This window comes from Labrus bergylta, chromosome 21 (genome assembly GCF_963930695.1).
Source record: "Labrus bergylta chromosome 21, fLabBer1.1, whole genome shotgun sequence".
NCBI classification, from domain to species: domain Eukaryota; kingdom Metazoa; phylum Chordata; class Actinopteri; order Labriformes; family Labridae; genus Labrus; species Labrus bergylta.
Genome location: NC_089215.1, coordinates 11,064,524 through 11,090,066, shown reverse-complemented (window position 1 = coordinate 11,090,066; position 25,543 = coordinate 11,064,524). Strand labels below are relative to the sequence as shown.

Genomic DNA, 25,543 nt, shown 5'->3' with positions numbered 1-25,543 from the left:
AGCTGTAGCCAGCAGCCAGTAAGCTTACACAACTATATAGAAAAGGAAAATGCTAGTCTGAATTTATAAAAAAAAAGTAAAGCTCACTCCAAGGAGCATTGGCTTTCTAGAACCTTCACCTTTTAGTCTTACCCAAGATTGATCCCAGCATACAACCTCACATAAAACAAAACATTTTCAATTAAATTGCTTTCCCCTAATTTGCAGACTTCGTGCTTAGTTTAGATTGCTGGCTGAGGCCAGGATTTACATTACAGTTATTGTCCAGTATGGGTCTAACTGAAGAATATTAGTTATGTCGCTTTTTAAAAATTTTTTTTAGAGAAAGTCATATATTTTGTCCAACATTTACAACAGCCTAAAGATTCTCTGCATAACATTTAACCGAGCATCACAACAGAGTGGACAGTGGTCTGCTCTAATATAGTAAAAACATCACTGTGAGTATACCTTTGGGTCATATTTGAGCAAAAAGAACATAGAAAAGCTCTGTGTTTAGCGCAAAAAATCACTACAGGAGCCATCATACCAAGAAGTATACAATAGTTGATATGGACGAATCTGTGTTTTTTGACAAGAGGCATTCACAAAGGGTATAACAGCACTCTGACTTTAAGCTGTATACTTGTCTGTCTGAAGTAATCTGAAGACTTTTATTTAACATTACAGCAAACAGTCTTTGTCTAGATTGATCAAGCTGTCACCTCAAAGTCAAACATGCCACCAAAGCAGAATTTGTCATCAGACTACAAAGACACAGATACATGAACATAATAAAAAGTACGACTGAATCAAAGGTGTGCTGAGTCTATTTAGACTAACAATACTCCCCCTTGTGTAATATTCAGTGTTTCCCCTACCATTATATTAGGGGGGGCGATTATTTGATATAGTCCCAACTGAGTTAGAATCTCTCCAATCATTATACTTCCATTCTTTATCGACTAGAACGGACACTCGTCATTTCCATCTCATGCATAACATGAGGAGGATATTTTGGCCCTTTCAGTTCTCTGACACGTCTAATAAATCTCACTCACTTGCTAGGTCAAGCATTCCATCACTGTGCCAAAGCAGGTGAGCCATTTTCTTGTGTGAGACTTGAACCCCCCCCCCCCCCCCCCCTCCTGTCCACTGAGCAGTCTGTCCTTTTATTGGCTGTGTCCTTGTCCTCCAGTGTCATTCCGCACTGGGACTGATGCGATCTGACTGACAATGGAGTCTGTATGCCAGGTACTATTTTCTAATCCCTTTATATTTGCTAAAACAGCAGATTATATAGCATTGGAGAAAAAATAATTACACCACTTAAAAATAGAATGCATTTTTAGTTTTTTTGACAGTAAAAAATAGGACGACTCACTGTTCATCATGTTTATTTCAGCTGTTTGGCAAACACTGAACAGATGTCTAATTTTAAGATGTTTTAATGTTCACTTGCACATAAAGGCTGTGTGCTTTGTCAGATGTCTTCAAGTTAATGACAGTTTTTTTGTCTAGATAAACACGGAAGTAGTATTTTCTGCCAAAACTTTTTTGACCCTTTCATAACAACAAAAACAAATCTGATCTGCGATCCATAAGGACAGTGCATCATCACAGCTTGAGTTAAGATGTCTGGAGGTTTCATACAAGGGGGGGTTTAAACAGACACTTCTGACACTTAAAAAGTGTCATTGATTCAAAACAAGTTTTCACTGTCCATTGTCATAATGTTGTACATTCTTTAATGTCTCTGATAATTGTAGCTTAATCTTCATAATAAATGTTTTCATGTTTTTACTCCATTTGCATCTGCGGTGATTGCTAGCAATTAACGTCTACTGGCTTTTGTCTTTTGGCATTTTCTTTACTTGTGGGTATGTACACATCCTTTAAGAAAAAAAGAAAACCCCTGTCCTTTTGCTCTCTCCCAAAAGAAAGAAATAAAGTGACAAATGAAAAACAAATAGATGAAGTCTCAACCTTCATCTAACTTTTCAACTGCTGCTAGAAAAAAAAAACCTTACTTTCTTTCAGCCTGTTCATTCTTTAAGTTGCTACTGCCCAAATAGTTTGATACCACTCTCTAAAATACTGCTTTAAGATAGCCTCATCCAATGCAATCCAAATATAACCACACAATAAAGTCAAATCTGTAACCACAGGAGTAAAGGATCATACCCAATCACATATTTTAAATCATAGCTACACTGAGTGAGACTGACAGAATTCAGTCACTGAATACTAACATAGACTCTCAAAAACATTACACACAATATGTTACAAACTAGCGGCAGCATAACGTCATAGAGTGTCACATTATCTATCATATGTACAAAATGTCCTTTTGGAGGTGATTTGATAAAACCACAGACCACCATAACAATCAAGTTTATCTACAAAACTGACGTATACTTAGTACGGAACATGTTTTTTTTTTTTTTATGTTACTTTGTTGCGGCATATTTATTTTACCTTTGAAGATATTCTGACAAATGCAAGGGCTGTTGACATGTGTGATGAATCCTATTACTTATTTTCTGAAAACTGTAGCATCTTTTGTAGAGCAACACTTTAAGATCCACACTTCTCAGTTTTTTGAACTAAAGTTTGTTGGCAGCACAGTTACGCAGACAATGATCTGCTTTATCCTCCAAACGCCATTCAGCACATTGGCAGTCCACTCGTTGAAACGTGCACTAATCACACTCATTCCAAAGAAGGGAATTTATGCTAATGCTTATCAGATCACATGGTTCAACTCCAAGATCGTTTCCAAGTGTGAATCATGTTCTTGAAGTCACCAAATTGCCCCCACCAGGCATGAAAGGCAAATGAGTTGATATCTTAGCAATAGTTTCAGCAGGTCTGTTTTTAGTCAACATGATCTCCTCAGGTTATATCCACTGTTGTCTTTGAATTTGGTGCTCTCTCATCGGCCTCTCTTTCTCATTTCCATTTCAAGAAGAAGTGTCACACTTTAGCAAACGTGGAAATTAAGAGAGTTGAATCGCTTCTGGAGATTAGAGTGTTGATCCATGAAAGTCCTCAGATCCTACAAAAGCTGGAAACCTTCAAGCTGTAATACTATTGGTGTTAAAGCAAAGGCCAGTGCCAAGGTGCTGGGGGAGTGAAGCAAGATGTGTTCCGCTGCTGAGCTTCGAGCGATGGCATTAGAGTCTATAGACTCATCAAGATGATGGTTCTGAGGGAAAATACAAAAATGGTTAGTGTTAAAAGAGTAGGACATTCACAACAAATTATTTTTTGGAAATGTTTTTTTCCCTCTTCCTGGGGGGGTTTAAGTTGAAATTCAAAGAAATACAATATTCATAACTAAATGACTATAAAGAAAAAGAGAAAACATGTCAATATATTTTCATAAAGATGTAGAGTAAGACGATGTTGTTTATATCAATATAGTTTATGTTGTGTTATGTTATTTCTTATCTTAAAAATATTGAGATATATAATAGGGGTGGAAATCACCAGAGCTCCCACGATACGAAACTATCATGATACTAGAGACATGATATGATTCCATTGCAAATTTTAACATTTTGCGATGCGATTAAGCTTTTTAGCTGCATTTTATGTCCACTACACTAAACTAAATCAAGAACTGTTTTGTCAAATAATAAAACATTCTCAGTCTTTTCATCTCACTTCAGTCTTTTTATTTCTACAGAATGTGAGTCAAGCTCATTCAGCAGTTAAAAATGTAAATCTAAAATATTATATTAAAAAATATTGATTCTTGGGGCCATGAGACGATATAATATTGCAACACAAAAAAATTTAGTTATGATTTTTGGTCCTTATCGCCTAGCCCTATATATTGCATATTTCTTGTTGTCATTTGGTCTTGCAGCAGATCCACTGCGGGTACCAACAGCTTAGGGCAGGTGGTGGCATTTCTTACAAATTTTGAATGAGGCCTGATGGTGAATGGGCTGGCGTGTATGGAAATTCCAATTAATTCACCGTCAATATTCTATTTAATAGTTCACTTGTCAGCCATACAGAAATGCTATGAGATACAGTATGTTTGTAGTGTTGTTCTTAATTTGTTACAAATGGACAGAATTAAAATGTTCTTACCACACAAAGAGAAGTATCCACTGTGACGTTTGAAACCAGTTTTTGAGCCTGGAAGAAATACACAAGATAATTCAGAACAGAAGAATTTTATTTTTTCTGTGATTGTGTGTGTCTTTCATTCAAGTTCATCGGCTGAGTGATGCTTGTGAAAAATGCCCTTTGACATTAAGTTTCATTGGCTTATCTTAAAGTAGTACAATTAAGGAATAAACTTGGCCTGAGAGTTAAATTGTGACCAAAGTAAGGGCATAGTTTTAAAGTAAAAATAGGTGAAGCTAAATCTTTACTGCATCAAACAATACTCCCACTGTCTGCTCCACTGCAGCAAACTATAAACACAATAAGATTTATGGTAATACTTTCAGTGCCCTCCAATTCCCAAAGATTAGACCTGCGTGAACCTCTTTGTATAATGATTCTCCTTGAGCGAGATCTGTACAGCGAAAGTGTTTGTGTAAAAAGTTTCTCTGTGTGAGGTCCGATTTTTGTGCCATTTCAAGGTTATGACACTTCAACGTGAAAACTTTTCTCAGATTGCTCCAAACCTTTTCAGCCACAAAATAAAAATACCCACACACATTTATTTTGTACACACACAAACAAATACACACTAACAGATACAGATATGGAGCAGAGAAAATGATAAAGTGACTCTACAGTGGTTTGGGAGTATAATAAAACACTGCACGCAATGCTTAAGTAGAAATTGTATGAAGGAATATTGTGGAGAAGAATGATTAATTGCTAGGGGGTCTATAGGAGGTCTTTCCTCCTGGAGGGTGATATATCATATTATCGCTATTTAAAGACAATATGATAGAGTGTCTGGCTTAAACTTAGTGATATTATCTCATTTAAAAATACAGTATAGCCCTCTATGATTTATTTAAGGAGAATATTAGAGGTCTGAAATGTGGTTTAAAGCTTAAAAGTACCAAAGCACCTGGAATCTCTGTTAACAAATTCAAGAAAACACACTTTGTATGATGTTAAATGTCAAAATTAACACATGAAAATTGTTTTCTACAATTGCATTTGATATTTCACAACTGGTATCAATTTGCATGTCATTATCTCCTACTATTATGAACCTTTCTGGTGACATGTTTTAAAGTCATATCAGACATTTTTGCAAAGTAAGGTCCAAGAAAAGTTGTCAGAATGAGTGGAAAAATATAACCTCTGTTGTAGATAATGTAACAATGTCACTCCAAGGTCAAATTATTGTTTTTATTATGGAGCTGTGGAGCAGTCCTCTTTAACAGATGGAGATCGCTCAATCTTGTTCAGATTTAGATTTTCTGAGTGCTAGTAGTGTACAGGTGCTTCAGATTATAGACTACAAACACTTAACTATGGCATTTTGAAAAGTAGATGAAAAATGAACCAAAAATGATTAATCTACGATTGCATGAAGTTTGTGTCTTAACGCGTTAAACGGCATTAGCATCTGCGTTTTTGATCAGAAGCTGACATGGATTCAAGTAAACCTCAAACTGTGGGATCTGAAATGTGGTACTTTCTTTACAAAGATTCTGTGTTCCTGCACACACACACACACACACACACACTGACAAACACCCACGGCGGCAGACACTCTACCCCTGTGGGCCATTTCTGATGTTACTGTGGCAACCAATTAGCTTTGACATGACAGCTTAGGAGACTCTGACTCCACACTGACGTCTCATCTTTCTGCCCAGGAGGGGGGATTCTGCTCATGCCGTCATAAAACCTTTCCTGATCCCTCAAGGTGACAGAGGCAAACTTCTGACACTCAGACAGAAGCTGGGAATAGATCTCTACCTGGATGTTGGCATTTTGAACTTTCTTTTACAAGTTTTGCACTGGTTTTGATGGCTACAAAACATGACAAAAATTTGACATTCATCAAAAGATTTGTTCTCGTGGGGGAAGATTAAGTCTTTATTTTTTTCTAAAAACCACAAAATGTTTTCGTTGGTAGACAAGAACACTAACTGCAAATTAACTACTGCTCTAAAAACTGAAGGTAATTACCTTGCAGTGAAGTCATTCCCCCTGGTTTCACACGTGAACACCCAAAGTATCCCTTATTGAGATCATGGGAACTATAAATTGAACAAAATAACCTACCCTTTACTATTTGGACAATGTTGCATAAACTCCTTTCCTATTTTCTAAGGCATTTTTTTTATTTTTTATTTTTAAGTATAATACGGTGTCGTAAGTCAGATGGCTTCACATATTTTAAAACTTTACCTGTAAGGTCCCACAGATGTGATAGAGTGAGTCTCCATGAAGTCCCAGTTTGGTCACATCTGTCAGAGCATCCAGTGCATTACTGGTTCCATGTTTCCCCTTCCGAGTGATGCCCGGCTCTAGTACAGTCGGTTGGATTGGGGGTTGGGGTTGCCATACTCCAACATCAGTACCATTGCCAAATGCCTGGATAGCATTACCTGCAACAATATTAAGTGTATTAGTGAGGGGCACTCTTAATACTGTATGTATGGCGCAAGACGCTGATGTTTGACTATGAATCTATGAATGTAAAAGAGCAAAAAATTGCCCAAATGAGAAAATAAGTGTGCTGTGTAATATCACTAATATTATGACTTATATTCAAGTGCAGACCGGTATAGTTTCATCTTATAAGCACTGTCCAACAGAATGCCCTTTGACTACTGTTTATTTGAAAAAGGCTACATGTTCAACCAGCTAGCAGATGTCTTCTGTCCTTTCCTTTGAAATAATTACGAGAAGCATGGCCCTAAACATTTGTCGGAGTCTAGCTAAAAGCTGCTCATAATTGATACTTCAGATAATTGGCTGGAAAAAGAAATGAATTGACCTTTTCTGAAGAGCAGTGTAAAAGCAGTGTGTCTGCTGATAATAGCTATGATTCACAAAGTGGTACTGAACTCTGTCACTGCTTGGCAGAAGAAAACTTCAAAAACAATTTACCTAATGTCATTTTATCATTCTTTGTCTCTCAATTAATCTAATACACCTTTTTCAAGAACTTGATAGAAAGATGTTTAAAACTAATTTCTGTATTGATCCAGCCTTATTGATCGTAAAACTGATTTATCACACTAAATTACTGTCAGAGCAATTAGAATGAAAGCAATTCAGTTGAATTGCTCTATTTTGAGCAGTACTATGCATTTTTTCTTTTATTTAGGAAATCATGGAGGAATATCATGAGTAATAAAAAAAGTTGATGATATATATTCTATAAAACAGTCAAAGTATAACCATCAGATACAAAACCTGTCTCAAGCTAAAAGGTATCTAGACAATACATCTGGTTTATTTAATATTTTTTCCTTCTTTAAAGTGAGTCCAACACATAAAAATATACATTTGAGAATTGGCAGGTACTAAATACCCCTCCGACACCAGTGTCATTTAAAAAAAAAAAAAAAAGAGTATTTTTTTATGACTGAGTAAACTGAAGGGATCTTTACCTAAAACAAACTAAACAACTAGAAACAAGCTGAGCTAAGCTTATTTTAGCAACTGTTACTTGTTTGAATGTTTCTGACATTAAATCAATATGGGTAATGTGTAATATGTTGTTGTGTTTTTTTTTTTTTTTGCATTGGTATCTGCTTGTCTTTTTACATGTGGATTGTGTTTGTTTCTATTGATTTTATTTGCTGGTTCTACTGTGGAAGCAGCTGAAGGTTTGAAGCACAAATTTCCCCACGGGGGGAATAAAGTGTATCATATTGTATTAACTGCACAATAGCCCTAAAATGTGTGTCGTCAAAACAGTTTTCTGACACTTTATCTTTTTCCAATGTTTAACTGTCAACATGCGTAGCATTGCTGTTGTTAGCTTTGGTCACACACTAATTTACCTGAAATAAGTCTTTATTTTGCTCAAGACGTTGTAATTGGCAGTCTTAAAATATATGGTAGTGCTGTGAAGCAATCAATCAATCAATCAGTCAATCACTCAGTCAATCTTTATTTGTACAGCACCAATTCACTATACTCTTTGCTATTTTATATAACAAAAGAGTGGGTAAAAAGACCTCACCCATTGACCTTACTTATTGCTATATTACAAAGACCCAGCTTAATCCATCATGAGTGTAACACTTTAGCAACATTTTAGCAAAAGTTACAATGGCAAGAAAAAATGGCCTTTTAAGATGCAGAAATCTTGGGTAAATCCAGGCTCATGACAAAACAGCCATCTACTGAAACTGCGCTGGGCTTGAAAAAAGGATGCTTTTTATTTAAGCATCAAAACCCTGACCCTTTAGATAACCAGTGGTTCCCAGCCTTTTTCAACTCTGGTTCACTGCCTTGCACCTGAGAAATGCTGAGCCCCTGTTTGGACCCACACAAAAAAATTAATACATTGCTGTCAAAAACCTGAATCACCAGTGTGGCTGACTAAGTAGAGTGAGGAAAGATGTCTTTTTTTTTTTACACAGTTTATCGACAGACTTTGATGAGAGTATCCATGAAGTGTTTTTTTTTTATCATTGTTTTAGTTCACAAGTGCAAATGTAATTTTGACAACCTCAAAGCAATCACAGCCTCGCAACCCCCCCAGGTTGGGAACCGATGCAGTAAACAATATTAAAGGTTCAGCTGGAAATGTAGTTCTGATTGATGGCTGAGAATGGGAACTCACGTAGGCATCGATTGTTGGTGAAAAACTCTGAAAATCTTTCACAGTCTGGTTTGCTGTTCCCGCTGCTGCTGCAGTCGCACCATGGTGACAGACTTATACCAAGTGATCGCTCATAATTTGGTGTCATCACCGTACCTGCAGTGTAAAAGAAAAACTATTGTTAATCATTGAAACTGTAGCCTCATTGCCGTAGTTGAAGCCCTTTAAAACATAGTTTAATTTCTGGAAGTGAGGTAATAAGGTAATAGTTACAGCCAGATGGAAAACCAACACGGAAGTTAAACTGTGTACCACTGAAGATTAAGATTAAGTGCTCTAGGAACTACACTGTGCCAGACCCCCCCGGCCTGTTCGATGGCAACGTCTGGCCCATGTATTTGAAACACAAGAACATCATCAACATTGGAGCAAAACCATCATTAAAGCCACTTAAAAAAAGGCAAAAAAATATCAATCATGTGGGGTAATGTTTCTCCACTTCACAAGTCAAACACTTCTCTAAAACTATATGTAATGAGTTGTTTGGGTTTAAGAGATGTGGCATGTGGAGTGATTTTGAATACAGGGATATTATTGGTTTTTTTTTTTTTTAGAGGGTGTAACCTGTGAAGCACAATGTGAACACTATACTGTAGATTATAATGTCTGCCTGTTGAGTTTGCAAGTGATCACTGTTGCCTGGCATTCACATCTCATTACTAAAACTTAGCGGGACATCATTTTCTCTTTCCACATAATGAAACCTGCTGATTGAGGAAAGACTGCATGAAGAAGCAGTATTTCTGTACAGTGCTCTGATGTATTACCTGTGTCATGTGAACCCAAGAGAATCCAATTTGTGTGTCTGTCAAGTAGATATGGTGCCATTAGCTCTGCTACAGAGACATCAAGTTTTCTGGCTTGCTCGTAAGACCCTCTAGATTGATTGTAATATCAGTCGTACTGCTTTAAAACCATGCTTATATACAAATAATTTGCAACAGGGAATACATTTGAGAGACACAAATGGCAGAGTGAGTAGTGTTATTTTTATGTAAACAAAATAAAAAAATGTAATTTAATGTACCAGCTAGGATGCAAAACTGTCGATACTAAAAGTTTAGATAAAAATGGTCACCGTCCACTTATCAAATCTTACTTTAGGACATTGGTGTGCTTATAGTTTAAGGACTGTTATGTTTTACTTATAGTACAACACCACTTAAGAGTGTTGTCTTTCATAAGCTCTTTAACAAGTATAACTGAGTCGCCAAGGTAATGATCCAAACCTGTTATATATGAAGAAGGCCATGGCTCTAGAGTGACCGTGTTGCAGAAAAAAAAGATGAACTGGCTTTATTTTTCAATTTTGATGTGAAGAAAAAGAATCCTCTTATAACACTTTTACAATACTTTTCTGTAACCTTTTGTATCAGGAAAACAGAAACCTGATTAAAGCGTCACTTTTAACCAATCAAACAAAAACTTTTCATAAAGAGGAAGAAAACGCGAGAACAATCAGGATCAGAAAACAAACTAGTTTGATTCCTTGGAAGATTGATTGGCAAGTTATTTTCTGGATTTGTATTCTTTTCAGTCCTTGTGAGCTTTCTCTATAACCACAGGACATTTTCTTATTTTCTGGCCTTACATGCTCATCTGATTAGATTTCCAAGATTGAGCAGAAGTGATGCGTTGATCCAACTTATAGCTTCTGATATTGCTCTAATACCTGGGCTTTGGGTATCTGCTGTTACTGATTACCAATCTGATACTAGTCATACATTAATAACCTGTATTCCTCACTGTGAGGACCAGACCGGACATAGACATTTATAAACTGTTCTAAATTGTTATTTCGGTTTGCCCTGTAATCTGTCTTATAGCATCATTCACCCCCTGCTGTCACAGCGAGTGCACCTTGTTACATGTTGCTTATACTGTCTCTGAAAATGTCATGCAATTAAGGCAACTGATTTAGAATTTTCTTGATGGCAGCTAAAATCGAGTTGCTGGTGTGTGATCCACTGGAGTTTTAACTTGTAGCACCGCAATGTGAGACATGGAACTTGTGATCAAACAGACTACTGTGGAACCTGAAAATGGGAAAACAACAATAGCTCCAGGTATCTGTAGTGGGCTTATGGCGTTTACTCCTCTGATAAGTGTTTCCATATGTTCCATATGTTCCTGTAGAGGCCAGGCAGAGCTCACTCTGAAAAATATGTACAGGTATGTGATGGCAAACTGTACTATGGTTCAAAGTGTTATGTTGCTTCTTTCTTTAATTAAACTTGTCACTCTACCACCATTAGCTTTCCTGATATTATAGTGAAAGTGTAAAATACATTGAAACTGCTCTGCCTTTGTTGTCACTTCCGCCATACTAATTCTGGCTTTGCCTAGCAGTGCACAGGCCTACCAGCGCATGGGATGACAGAGCCGTAGTACATTCACAGGCTTGCCGTTATTTAAAAAGGCATAGAACTGAATTATATAGATCAGCCTGATGGATCAGTCCATTATCACGGTACTCAATATCAATATTGGATCAATATCTGATACCAGGCTCGGACTGGTGCATTGGGCAACAACACAGACACCAAGCAATTCATGATAGATGCCATGAGAATCCAGCTTTAGATCTAGCAATAGCAATATATTTCATTTGGCAAATTTAAAGTGTTTCTATACAACTTACCAATAAGACCTGAGTAGGAGAGCAGACAGTCAGCATAGTTCTCCCTTAAACAGCCGGATATTGAGCGAGGTTCAGGCTGACAGGCGCTGATGAAGTCTGCCAGTCTTGACCTAAAAACAACACGGATACAAATTAGAGATGCAAATTTTCCTGATAATGTTAGTTGATCATATTCCCATTTTAGGGCAAAGTTTGCATAATGTTGTCTGTTGCTATTTTTTGCTATTTTTTGCTCCTAGTTTACAAACTCTCTTTAAAAGCAGCTTTCGAGATTTGAAGGTGAAAGTCAATGGCAAAAAACTCCAGTGAATAAAGAACGATTTTTTCTTTGGACATTCTTATTTTTTTTTGTTTTATTTTGGGGGCAGGTTGGATTTGAACCCGGGCTGTCTGCTTGAACGACTAAAGCCTCCCCACATGGGGCGGGACCTTGCTGCTATTCCATGACACTCCCACCTTTTTTTTTTGCTTCTTGACCTATAAAGTATGCTATAATTTACTGTATAAATGCTATAATTTACTGTATAAAGTTTCTCTAGCAGCTTGTATATGTAACTACTCTATGATCAGGTTCTGAACTGATGATTTAAAGTTAGGCGGGCAATTTTCTGTCCATTAAGACAATGAATGTTCACTTTTCAGTTTAAACAAGGAACTGTTTCTTGAAATACATTGTATGAATTACTACACTATATCTCTCTGCAGGTGATACAGGCTGCATAGAAATGGAAATTGCTTTCTCGTGAGGACAAGAGGGGAGTAAAGTCATTATTATCGCTACTCTTTTTTATTTTTAACAACTGAAGTTGGACGTTAAAATCTCAGATGTTTAATTATGTTGTCTTTGACAGAGAAAACAACACAAGTAGATAGAAAATTGGACTGCATACATGACATAAAGATTACATTGGCTCCCTTAGGCTTCTTACCTGCAGATGTAGTTAGTCTTGCAAGTGTTCTGAAGAGACAGACAGTTCGGTTTGTCTTTATCCTCATAGGAGCATATGGGTACAATTGTTTGTCGTCTGCGTTCAGCACATGCTGTCTGATCCCCCAATGGACAGGAACAAAACAGCATCCCGTAGCTGTACTTGGTTGGAACCTTTATTTTGGAGAGAGAAAAACACACAATTGATTGATGTCTTCCAAACTCTAATTTTCCTGGTTTGCACATTGGACAAAATAGTGACAATTCTGACTAGAAATATTACGTTAAATAGAAAGAGACTCTGTAAAACCTTTGGACAGAAATGTATCATTTGACATTTGGCAACTGCTTCTGCAGTTTAAGGAGCAAAAACGAACCAAAGATAATAAAATATGCTCAGAATAATTACCTTGTCAAAGAACTGTCGCAGGGCTTTGTGGCACTTTCGCTTGTTACAGACCTCCGAGGCAGACACCCTGCTGGTACAGGGGTTGATGTAAGCTGAGCGGTATTTCTTACATGTGTCATTCAGGTTACACGCCTTGGCAGCCTTCAGACAGTTGTTCTCCTTTGTGGATGCAGGCTCAGCTAAAAAAGAGAGCAGAGGCACATCATGTAATGTTTACTCATGTAACATTTATTGCTTGCCTGCAGATGTAAGAGTTGAATAAATGATCTACACTATACACAGTTGAGAGTGAATCAGATGGAACATATATTAAGAGATAATTTGAAGCACATGTGATGAAAAACAGAGAAGAGCATCATGGGGAAATACCATCCACTCCTTTACAATTTCTTAAAGGGATATTTAATTATCTTTACTATTCATTCATAAACCTAATTTCCACCATCATTTCAAAGCCTCTTAGACAATCAAAATTTGGGATTTTGAACCATAGAAATAAAGTTTACTTATGCATATTGTAGCATTTCATTATCTTTCAATCTGCTTGTTATTTAACATAAATTTATGACTTTTTAAGTCTGTAAAATGTAAAAAGTTGAGTCTCTAAAATGTCCTAAAAAGTTAAAACCATGTACTATTGTAAATTACTTTACAATAGTACAACGTTTTTTTAAGAAATTGGACCAGCAAATGTTTGATACTCCTTTAAAAAAACAGCTAATGGATTGATCAAAAACTTTTTGGCTAATCTTTATTGGATAAACATATTATAGTTCATTAAATAGTGGCAGCACTGTGGTTATCTTCTGAGTGGTTTATTAGATCTTGAAGCATCTTTGTCCAGAAAAACTGTTTTCAAGATTAACTTCACATATCCAATTCTATCCCAAGTCCTCTGCATCTTGCAGGCTGACTAAAAGCATTTGTTATGTAAGTGAGGAAGGTAGATTAAAGCTGTTGTGCCTCTATTATGTTGATAAATCAAAACAATGAGAAGCGAGTATTTCTCACAGGGTCATAGCCAAAACAAAGCTTAACACACTGTCAAACAAATGTCCATTAGATATTTCATATAATAAACCCAGTTTCCTCAGTTTGACACTAAAATTGCATTATATAACTAAATAGTCTGAGAGCACTGAACCCTCTTGAACTCAATCATGCTTTTATATGCAAACAAAACATGATGTAAGTCGTGTGGAAATCCACTTTAATTTTAGTTAGGGGTCATTATTGAATGATTGCTCCACTTTGTTGCTCCAGTTGTTTCCTTCGCTACCGTTACACATTTGAGCATTGCATTTTGTGTAGAAAGGGTGCACTTCAGGTTATTATCAGATCCCCCGCTCAGACCTCATTAAAGCTGTCATTAATGATTAAATATCCAACAGAAAGCTAAAGATACAATAAACAGACTGAACAACCCTTCAAATATACACCATTTTGTAACTTCTGCTTGGAAATTTAACATCAAACTCTGCTCTGTTATCATGAAATTATAATTCAATTGAAAGTCGAAGATTGGGGGATGTGGTATCACATCCATGCATTGACTGAAGTACTTTCCAGTACTTCATTTCATGTAGTGTCAGAGCGTTATGTTGATACTGGTATGCAAGGATATCTGTTAATTTCCTCCACAGTAATCTAACAGTTTAAGGTCCTTCATTATTCCTTATTGTGTTCTTCCTTTGGGGACACACATTTGTAGAGCAAACCATATGACTTGTATTTACACAGATAGATAACAAAAACAGACTAAGGAATCGTGTCTATAGAGATGGCATTTTAGCAATAGTAAAAACAGATAAGTGGTGAGAAAGATTGACAACTCCAGTTACATAATTTAAAGCAAAATACATTTTTCAACTGTTGTAGACACTTTTTAGGTGCAGTCATAAAGAGCACATCAGCTTAGTTAAAAAAAAAGATGAGAATAGTGAAAGCATTACCAAGCAGAATGCCTTTCACTTTTTGTATGATAGGCCTACTCATAACTTGAAGTTGATTTTGTTTGCCTTTGGTTTACAAAGAGCAAACATCTGATTACATTCAGAGCATTTTACCTTCTCTGATTTTCGTTGAGGACCACACCCATCTTTGCTTCCATCCTGACAGCATGCCTTATTCCTTCCATCTGACTAAAAGCATTGTATGGCAAACACAATGACTCTCACTTCTCCGTTTTCTCTCATTTGTTGTACTTAAAGTCCTTTCTGCTTGACTGACTTCTGCACGGTAACAAACTGTATCCTCAGCTTCGGGCTCGGACGAGTGAATTGTGTAATTCTGCCTTTTGAGGTGGAATTGAGGCTCGCTTCTCTCTTTCATGCACCACAGAATGAGCCATGATTAAATCTGAATACATTCTTGAACCTTGGGTTAATCACATATTACAGAACCCATTACTTACATCTGACAAGTGCCTGAAGATGTGGGCTGTGATCCTCCCGTGGCTGTATGTAGCCTTCAGGCCAAAGGTGTGACAGTGTTACCTCAATTATTGTTTCACTAAGAACAATGCTAACCTTTATTTATTTTTTTAAATTAAAAACATATTGTATACTTGTGTTTTACGCTTACACGCATGTCAGATGGTGCAAGCCATTAGTGAGCAAGAAAGTTGAAGCTGTAGGTCAAAGCGTGACTCTATATAGACCGAACACCCAATGAGAGGAAACAATCTTTTCTGCATGTAATCAGCTGAAAGCAGGGTTATGCTTTTTGTTTCTGGAGTAATTTACTGTACACCACTTTTCAAAGTACTTACCACATTTAGCCGTGCTGAAGAGAACTTTAGTTATGGAATAACATCATGCAAGTGTTCCCACAAGAATGTCATGATGTCATAAATTAGCATCACAGGTCTTAGTGAAATTCAGTTGCTTACACTGAACATACGATTTAAAAAAAAGTATTTGTTAGAGTTTTTCTTTAGTTGTCCGATGTGTTTCCCTCAGCCAATGACAGTGCGCAGGTAAGTTTAGGAGTAAATACAATTCAGCGATTGGATACGAGTCATATATGATGGACGAAGAAACAGAAAGGGAAAAAGCAGAGAGGTGAGCAGGCAGGTTCCAAACACCAGTGGTTAGCTTGTGCTGGCGTGACGTAGCTTGCACTGTAGGTATAAGAAGTAAAATTAAACTACCTCCTGCAGTGAGTGTGTGCTACTGGGGGCAAAACAAAAAACAAAACAACATTTAATTTCATGTAACATTATTTAAGTTTCTTGTGGTATTATTATTATTGACCTTGCAGTGCATAACAAGTAAACCTATATATCTGCTTAACAAATACCGTACTCATAAAAACACATACAGTCTTAGGAAACACCGAATCTTTGCTAAGAAGCCTTCTCAAATTTCAAGCCCTGAGCAAGTGCACAATGTTGCTATTGATGAAGACCATATAACAAGACAGTGTAGCACACACTGGAATCTGACCCTTTGACCTCCAATAGGTTGATACAAAAGACCTTTTGAAAACCTGCCAGCCAGGTGGGGTTAAATATGACTGTCAAAGAGGAGGCTAATTATTGCATCCTGGGAAGCTTTGTAAATTAGTACTGGGAATGCAAGAACTTCTCTATTGTAAAGCATGTGTTTTTACAAATGTCTTTCTTTTATTTATGTGGGATGAATAAAAAAGAAAACCCTTCAACTTATGTTAAATTGCAGCATGTTTGCTATCAAGGACATACTGAGAACCTCATGATCCTCATTTATCAGATTGTGCAATCCTATGCATATTCCTGATGCAGTCATTGATTGACCAATCATCTCTGAAATAAAGAGCAATAGGAGCAGAATGTCCTGTTCCACTGCTACCATTAACATGGAGGTCGTGAGAAAAATGGTACAGACTGTACTTAAAAACATGCCTCTGTATAGTGTATTTCCCATATGGATAATAATGCTCTTCAAAGCAATGTTCAAGCAAACAATTTTCTTTTTCTCTGAATGTAAGGTAATGTTTGAAATAAGGAAAATGTGTTCATGCCCTTAATCTGTGTCCTACATTAAAATCCCTCTGTACCGTATCAGTGAAGTAAAACAGATGACTTGCTCAACCAAATCTCAAGAGCCAGAGTGTGGATGGACATCTTGAGGACACATGCATTTAAAGCTCATGAAATAAGCATAAGCTCAGTCAAGATATCCAGTATTTTTCGTCTAGTGCAAAAATCAGGTGACGTTAAGGTTTTATGAAGTATAATAAGTAGATGATTAGGGTTCCAGACCCTTTTTTGCTGTTAAATCTTGTTTAGTTAAACACATGTGATTACTCCTTTTTTTTTTTTAATTAAAACCTATTAATATTGATTTATTATTGATGGTAACTTGTCCTGATTCTGCTCTATTTTATCGCCCTCTGAATTCACTAAGTTAAAAACCTTCCGTCTCTGTATACTGTAAGTGATTGTCCAAAACCCTCCTTCACGATGTGTCACTGCTTTGTTTAATCCTTCCAAAGTTATCCTTCCACTAAGTGCCCTCTTTGTCATCCCATAATGGAAAGAAAACAGTAGTGGTCACTGCCCAATCTTTGTATGGCACCCTGCCTTCTATCAGGCTCTCTGCCAGCATCACTAAATCCCTTCCAGCATCTCAATATTTATGACCAGACCCAAGACCCATTTATTAACTGCAGCCATGTAATTAGCAAAATCTCACTTTGCTGCAAACGAACCAGCAATCCCTTTATTTTATTTGATTCTCCAGACAGTGGTTTATCCTTTATTCATCAAAACCGTACTCTCTGCATCGCCAGTGTCTGCCATACTTGGTGATGTTACACTGAGACTAAAAATACCAACTGACAATTACATTATTGATGGATGGTGGCCAGAGGAAGTTTTCATACTTGAACATTTTAACCACAAAGTGACAAGGAAACATTTTCCTTTGAAACAGACTTTATTTTTTTTTTCAAAGTTCACCACGGTTTAAGTTAACATCTTTAGATCTGAAGGTTAGCTAACGTGGAGAGAGCGTGGTTGGAAGCCATAAAACAAAACAGGATTAAGACCTGCCGCAGTGGCCAGGGGTTCAATTCCATCACTGCCTTCTACTGCTTATCATCCACTACTCTGTCCTCCCAATTTTTACTTATCTCTGCTGTTTACATACCTGTATAAATCAATTTAAGTAATGTATGGAAACTCTGATGTTGACAAATTACTTAATTGTGACACTGTGCCTGTCGTAGCATTGGCATGCGTGCAAGGTGATTTAGGGGGCAGTATTGCACACAGTATGAATGTTTATGTGTATGTATACTTGCATGTGTTTGTCTGCAGGATGTCCTCACATCAAATATTTTCACGCCTGACTAACAACATTATCCCACATCAGCTACAGCCCACAGCATTTTATTTACATGTCTCAAAGCCGTGATTAGCCGTTGCCTACATCACTCATGGTAACATATCCACTGGGCTGTCTGCACACAGCTTGTCATGGCATATCCATCAGGTAAACTCATCTTGTTGAGGAATTTCTGCTCTCCAAGCCGCTTTACTGAGCCATCATCTTCCACTAAGATTCATATGTGTCAGGTGCAGTGCTGGCAGTTAGTCAACATGTAAGTGACTGTGGGTGTGTGTTCTAGAAAAATAATGTGCTAGTAAGAGCTCAGTGACATTCACTCATGGTTGCTTATCCAATAGACTTCCTGTAAAGCTTGTCATCACTACATTTGGTTAAAAAACAACAACTTTTCATGTAAATCACAGCGCAACATTTGAGGGCCTACCACCTCATCACAACCCCACACCTAACTATGCTCCTAACAATGGGACTTGGCTTGATATGTATTTACTTACCTATTGCTTTAATCATAGCAGAATTCTTTAAATGTTTGGCATACTATATATTTACATTCCCTTTTATCAAACTTGGTTTAACATTTCCTCTTAAACTCACAGCTTGCAGTGAGTGTTGGATTAATGTTCGGTAATGGCAAAGTGCACTTTCACAAGAGGAGATGGGGCTCTAGTAGGGGTGAGTAAAAGAAATCGCATTAGCCCAGCGTTAAAAGCGGTTAGCGGTTATTATTTTTGCAGATCTGTTCCCAATGAAGAGGGAGAAAAATCAGCAGTGTGGGAGAACTTAAAAGGCAACGCCGTACTGTTCAGTAAAGTTCTGATGTCGCTGCTTCAAGCCATCAATCATCTACTGGATGGAGCAGGACTCGTTGTCCAGGGTTCTTGGAAGTATTACACATGATATACTGTCTGGACTATTGTAAAGGAAAAGAAAATCGCAAAAATCGTTCCTATCTAATCTCAATACAGTGTATTTATTGCAAGACCTTAGAATCCCAATTTTAATTGAATTGGCACCCAGGTATGGGGATAAAATCGAATCGGCAAAAAAGCATATCGTCCCAGCCCTAGAATGTAGCCACCATAATTGTAATAACAGTGATAACCTGATCTTCCACTGTCAGAGCTACCCCTTGACTTGCAACGGCATGGTAGTGCAACAAAGTGAACTTCAAATTGTATACCTATTTTAACGCCTGCTGAAATTGTCTGGACTGAATTCAGTCTAGTGATGGAAGTGACCTACTGAGATGAAATTCTCTAAATCAAAATAATTGTAATATTCATGTTTGTAGAAGGGCTTGTAATGACACTTTCCTTTTGTTCACCACATTCCAGTTGAGTTGTACAGAGGTGAACATAGTAGTGGAACAAATGCATTACGTTTAAAGTTTGAAGAATATGATATTCTGTCGTACGCAGAATTCTTGTTAATTAATCGGCTATGCTCTCTTTGTTTGACTTTGTAGTTTGAATAATTGATTACTCAACAGCTAAGTGACATTAAAACATCTAATCCCCATTTTATGGCTGTTATTGTGTTCAGAGCTGCTTCTGGTCAACTCAGTTGGAATAAACAGTGTTATTCTGCGGTTACAGAGGGGCACAAGAGCAAAAACAAAGGAGAGGAAATGCCTGCAGATGATCCGCAGATATGGCTGAAAGCAGTCTAGTGTAAAAAGGTTCAACAGATTAAAAGTGTTTCTTCTGCTGATGGCCACTTTGATGTTCTTCTGCAGCAGTTTGCTCATAAATGCACTGTTCACATCAGCGAGGCCAGGGGGCAGAGGACAAAGAGTACAGAGAATGAATATGTTGCTTCAGGCCACTAGACCTACTGAATTATTCTCGAGGTGCTTGCAATGGAAAATCATCATGCCAAGCTTCATCTCTTCTTCAGCGGCTTGATTCTCTGCAAGACTACTGATGAGCTATGCTGGGGGGTGGGGTGGGGAATTAAACTGGGCTCAGTGGTCGAGCCAGTAATATTTTCTCTGAGAGTGGCTGCTTACATGCAAGTCGAAGAACAAACTTGAAGGCTTTTGAAAAACTTCAGAAGTTTGAAATTCTGAAATGGAAAACAATTTGACATGGAATACAAAATACAGTAATTTGTCACCTGCAGATACATTTGGAGCAAACCAATATGCAAACCGCCTCCTTGAGTCAGGGGAACAAAATAATTGTTTTTGATTGTCATTTTTTCTTCTTCTACTGAAGCATGTTCCTTTATGAAAAAATATTGCACTTCTCAATTTTTGAATATTCATTAAATTCTGACAAATCAATTATTGAATATTTAAAAAGAAAAAATCCAAATCATGACTAGACAATATTTCTGATGATACAATGTGCTTCAACCATACTCTATCCTCTGTCCCATAAATAAAAGCATAACAGTCCAAAAATACATCTTATAAAATAGTTAACGTTATGAGGAGTTTGGATTGGTGGGAACAGGAGTCATACCTTTTCCTAACTTTTTGGTATTTCAAAAAACCAATAATCAAACTGCAGGAACATCTGGAAGAACAATGCCCTTTTCTAAAGACTTTGGCTTCTTAATGATTAACAAAAGCTCTGTTTTACCTCTGTTAATGGCAGTGAGGTTGTCCCACAGCTCCTCAGTCTGCATACTGGCATTTAATTGCATTTCTGAAAGGCACTTGTCCATTGATTTATAAATGACGCAGCATTTAATTGAAGCTGTTCCTCAAAACTATTTTCTGGCACTTATTGGCTTGGCTGTCTCGCCTTTCAGTTATAATTAATTATGTAATAAATACATCTAATGTGAAGCTTTCTGTAGCAGCCATGAATCAAGAAAAGAGATTTAACGAAGGTCGTTTCAAAACAGTGAGGAGTCATACTATTAGTCTAGTTTGAAAGAGGGGCTCAAGGGCCACCAGCAGGAGGGGATTTTGGTTTGAATTAAATATTTTGACATTTGTTGAATTATCAAAATCAGTATAAACATAAATCCTATAACACAACAGCAGTTGGTTAAAAATGCAGTAATTTGATTTAATGAGGCATTCCATTAACACTGATTTGATTATATGTGTTGGTTCAGATATATAATTCTTTAGTACTGTTTGTTGTGTCTCTCTGAGGAATCAGGAATATGTTTGATGTCTTGTTTTTAATCTAGTGTGGCATTCAACAAAATATGTAAATCTGGCTGGTAATTTGGAGAAATACTTTGAAAACTAATGATCTGCCTCTGCAGAATTTGTTATAATGCTAATTAGCCTATATTAGCAAATACAAGATGGTAACCTCGCATTAGCATTTAGCTTAAAACCTCACTGTGTCAGCAGTCGCACAGAAGTACTAGAAACAAGTCATGGCTATAGAAAAGGAAGACTTGAACAAAACCATGCACACTTACTGCCAGTGTGCAAGTAAACAGCTTGATTGCTATGAAGCTATGAATGAGATGTAATTTGATGATATTATTGGATATAAAATGGATAAAATGGATAAAACGTATAGAATAACAAGCATTGATCGTCAGACATTCAGACTGGTAAGCATCATGTCTTGAAGTCACCCCTGGGATATGTTACGGATCCTACACTGGCTCACATGTATGTTATTTTACACTGTGGATCGCCTGAAGCCCGGCTTAGCCGCAGACAGGAATGAGGTCACTTATGGCAAATGGATTCCTGATACCTAAGCCATTAAGTGATTTACTTTTCTTCGAGCCTCTTCAGCTGTTTACACACTGTTATGTATTCAACTGGACACTCAGCTTGAGCTGCATTCCAGTGCATGACCATAGTTGATATATTCTAATAAAATAGTACAAAAAGTAAAGCTCTAATGTCTCCATGTTTTGAGCCACTGACTTTGATAAAGGAGCACATTAGCAGCAAATTAGATTTAAATAGGCTATATCTTAATAAAGATGAAAATGTGTCACATTTGTTCGGTTGGATGTTCTGTCTCATCTGAGCCACATCAAGCAAAGGATTTTGAAGTAAAAAAAATTAAATGAACATTTCAAGACACTTTAATAAAGTCTGTTTAGTTTCCCATTGTATGAAATCCTCATTAATCCTTCACCAGTTTTTGAAATTTAAATTTTCCTCCAAATCTTCTTAGTCTTGCATGGCTACACCTACCTCTACACTACATTTGAACTATTCATGTACGAGACAGAATTCCCAATCTTAATAAATTCATCCACCCTCCATTTGAAATACAGCTAAGCATTATGTCATCCAATGTGGAGCAGAGCCACTGTGATACGCTAAGTGGATTCAATCACAGCTAGAGCCAAGGAGAGAGAGAGAGGGAGAGAGAGAGGGAGAGAGAGAGAGAGAGAGAGAGAGAGAGAGAGGGAGAGAGAGGGAGGGAATCAAATGACCATTTTTCCACTGAAATGGTTGCTTGCCATTGGTGCAAACGCCCAAAGAGCCCAACATAGAAGAGCACCAGAGATCTACACACACACACACACACACACACACACACACACACACACACACACACACACACACACTCCTTTGTTCTATCAGCGCTTTTCAACGGAAAACAGATGGTTAATTGCCCCACTGTGTATGTGTGTGAGTGTGTTTGATCTCAGCAGATAGGTGTATGCTCCCAGATCCACCTGCACTCCTTTGACATTTGAGGACATGAACAACCAACACTGAGCAACATCTCTTCTTCACTTTTCCTCTTTTTGTCAATTCAAGTTTTCAGTCTGGCAAACTCAAACAACACAGGCTCTTCTCTAAAATGACGATTAATTCAAAACTAGCACATAAATGCTACTTGCAGCTTGTGACAGTGAAAAAAACCAACCATGCAGACCTCTCATCACTGCTTAGAGAGCTGAAAGTGAAACACACTAAATGACTCTGCTTTGTGTACGCTTGGGTCACAGTGGCAGATAAAAGCTTTTGTGATGGATAATGGGTGTTGAAAGCTGCAGCCTGAAACCAGACGGCGATAGAAAAAGAGCGGCTGTCAAACAGTGACAGATACGCAGCAGTGATGTGGTGACTTAAGTCTGGGTTTAAGGCACAAACAGAGAAATAATGGCTCTGTGTGTAGCGTGACTTAACATTGCAAACTGTCCGAACTTTAAGCAGAGGAATGTAAAAAAAACAAACACTTACCAGCTATGATGGGGGCCAGGCGAAAGATATCTGAGAGGCGACTATTGACTGGCTCATATGGAGAGTATTCCAGCAAATCATTAGCTGTATGGAGGAGAAAGACATTCAACAACAGTTCTTTCATTTTTAGTGGAAACATACAAAGAGAGTTAAAATGTTTTTCACAAGGACCATTTTTGCATGAAAGTGATGGAAACGATACTTGACAATACTTGGTAATGACTCATCTTACATTTATGAGTTGGTATTTTGGAAATATGAAATTGTTGCCATGTAGTCTAAGTGAATAATGACAAATACAGATAGGCTATATTCCTCTACCCTTTACTATTCCCTATAATAATTCAGATATTAGTACTGGGTGATATCCAATACTCCACCAGTTATGCAATCTTTTAGTCTTGTTGGTTGAGAAACACTGATTACTAATTGTTTGCTAGCTTCTATTAACATTAGATTCTCTAGCACCAGTGCACCACACTGTTGGGATTTTTATTGTTGCATGAAAATACACCTGAGACCATTGGATTTGTTTAGCTAATTGATTATACTGCAATGTCATACTCACTGGCTTACTCACCAACACCTGATAACTGATATCTAATACGCTTCACAATACCAAACTGTAGAGAATATTGGAGACTAATTCTTGTACTGATACCAAAATATCTAATATTAATCATATCAACATTCTAATATTAATATTGTTTCATAAACTACAAATTAAGGCCTATAAATAAATGATAACCTGAGGTCCAATTTGTTAGAATAAACTACAATAATCTCTATCTTCACATAAGTCAATATAGATGTCAAATGTTCAGGCACATGTACTTTTTCAGTGAGTTTATTCAGTAATAAGATTAATGATAATGTGTCGTTTGCTGTGAGTAAGTGCATACCCTGTAAACTCTGGAATATGCTCCAGAAGATCCTGAGGCAGTTCTTCTCCTTCTTCATGCCTCTCCTACACCTGCAGTTGTTCAGCTGGCTCTGCTTCATGGAGTCTATAGCGCTGCGGCACTCGCCCTGCGCCTCGGGTCCGGTCACCGCGCTGAAGTTGCTCTCCCTCCCGGCCACGCACTGCCTCATGGTCCGGTATTTGGTGCTGCAGCTGTACTCCTTCAGACATTGTTCACTGGCCTTCACGCAGTCCAGACGAGGGGAGCGGGAGGGAGAGGTGCTGTCACCCCTCAAGGTGAACACGGAGTCTGGGAAGGAGGAAGTCGCATATATTTGGGTTCACGATGGGGAAACTCATTTGTCGACTAAAACTAATGTTTTACGCACAACAACAGGCTCACGATCAATCACCGAGAGTATTGTTGAATGAAAACACGAAGATGCACGGGGCATTAGTAAAAGTTTCTGAAGGCTGATTGTGTGTCTAACCAATTTGTAGGCTAACAAATAAAACAAAGTAACATCTTTTTTTTTTTTTTAAAGGGGTGCGCCTTTCTTTACTGCCACATACAGAAACAGGTGCATTTTTTATAAAATAAACATTGAAGCTTTGACAGAACAATTCAACAGATAAAAGCATCACTTACCCGGGAAGGACAATATAAACACAAAAGTTATTAAAATCATGGCGCTTTAAGGAGATAAAAGCTTTAAAGAGGTCTTCGGGGATTAAGAGAAAAATGTCAAGCGAAGTTCACAGACATCCGCTGTCCTTCTGCTGGCACGTTGTGCGAGACGTGTGGAAGCATCCTGTGTATCCAACAGTGAACATCGTAAGTCTCCACCTGAGTCCAGTTATAAACCAAACCGTGCGAGCCTCCAGCCGGAGTTTAGGATTGTATTTTTTTTTTGACGGTCAGGAAACACAAGTGAGACACATTTCCACTCCTGAGTCTGTCCTGCTGCTCCGTCACTCGGACAACACCGGGTGTGGCAGATCCAAAACTTTACAGGCGCATTACAACTCTTGAAACCAACCTAATCAATAATTCATTTACTTCAAAATGTCCGTTTAATCTGCAAAGAGACTAAGAGCGCTTCTTTAGAAAAAAAAATCAGCATCCCAAAAACTGTGAGATTACATTCCGTTTCACAGGTGCAAAGACATTAAAAACACCGCCGTTTGATCCGGACCGCTCTCCACTCTGATCAAACACTGAACCGCTCGAGGTGCAGCGCGTGCGAGGGCGTGACGTCATGCAGCTACGTATGCAATAACACTAAAGACCTCTACAACCGAACTGCTCACAAACAGTCTTGACAAATTGATCCCCGGCGGCGAGCAGGTAACAACTGGAAGAACATTTCAGCCGTGTACATTTCACTGATTAACTCAGTGAGAAATTCACATTTATGATAATTTCTTACACATTTATGTAAACT

At 37.6% G+C, this 25,543-nt stretch overlaps 1 protein-coding gene across 1 annotated transcript; it reads right to left on the bottom strand.

Moving 5' to 3' along the window:
- Window positions 1-1,359: 1,359 nt before the first annotated feature.
- On the bottom strand, window positions 1,360-25,342 carry gfra1b (gdnf family receptor alpha 1b). The gene is made up of 10 exons (XM_020642750.3): window positions 24,748-25,342; window positions 24,100-24,408; window positions 23,198-23,281; window positions 12,737-12,915; window positions 12,329-12,501; window positions 11,400-11,509; window positions 8,720-8,854; window positions 6,325-6,524; window positions 4,084-4,131; window positions 1,360-3,187 (listed from the first exon to the last, which is right to left on the bottom strand). The coding sequence occupies exons 1-10, from the start codon at window positions 24,785-24,787 to the stop codon at window positions 3,038-3,040; spliced, it is 1,428 nt and encodes a 475-aa protein (XP_020498406.1). The 5' UTR covers window positions 24,788-25,342; the 3' UTR covers window positions 1,360-3,037.
- Between the last annotated feature and the right edge of the window lie 201 nt (window positions 25,343-25,543).

What these genes read in the sequence shown, in the direction of transcription:
- gfra1b (XM_020642750.3), bottom strand. Translation starts at nt 24,787, where the DNA reads ATGATTTTAATAACTTTTGTGTTTATATTGTCCTTCCCGG. An exon ending in AAGACTAACTACATCTGCAG is followed by an intron (nt 11,510 to 12,328) that starts GTAAGAAGCCTA and finishes TGTTGTTTTTAG; the next exon opens with GTCAAGACTGGCAGACTTCA. An exon ending in TGGATACTTCTCTTTGTGTG is followed by an intron (nt 3,188 to 4,083) that starts GTAAGAACATTT and finishes ATTTTCCCTCAG; the next exon opens with AACCATCATCTTGATGAGTC.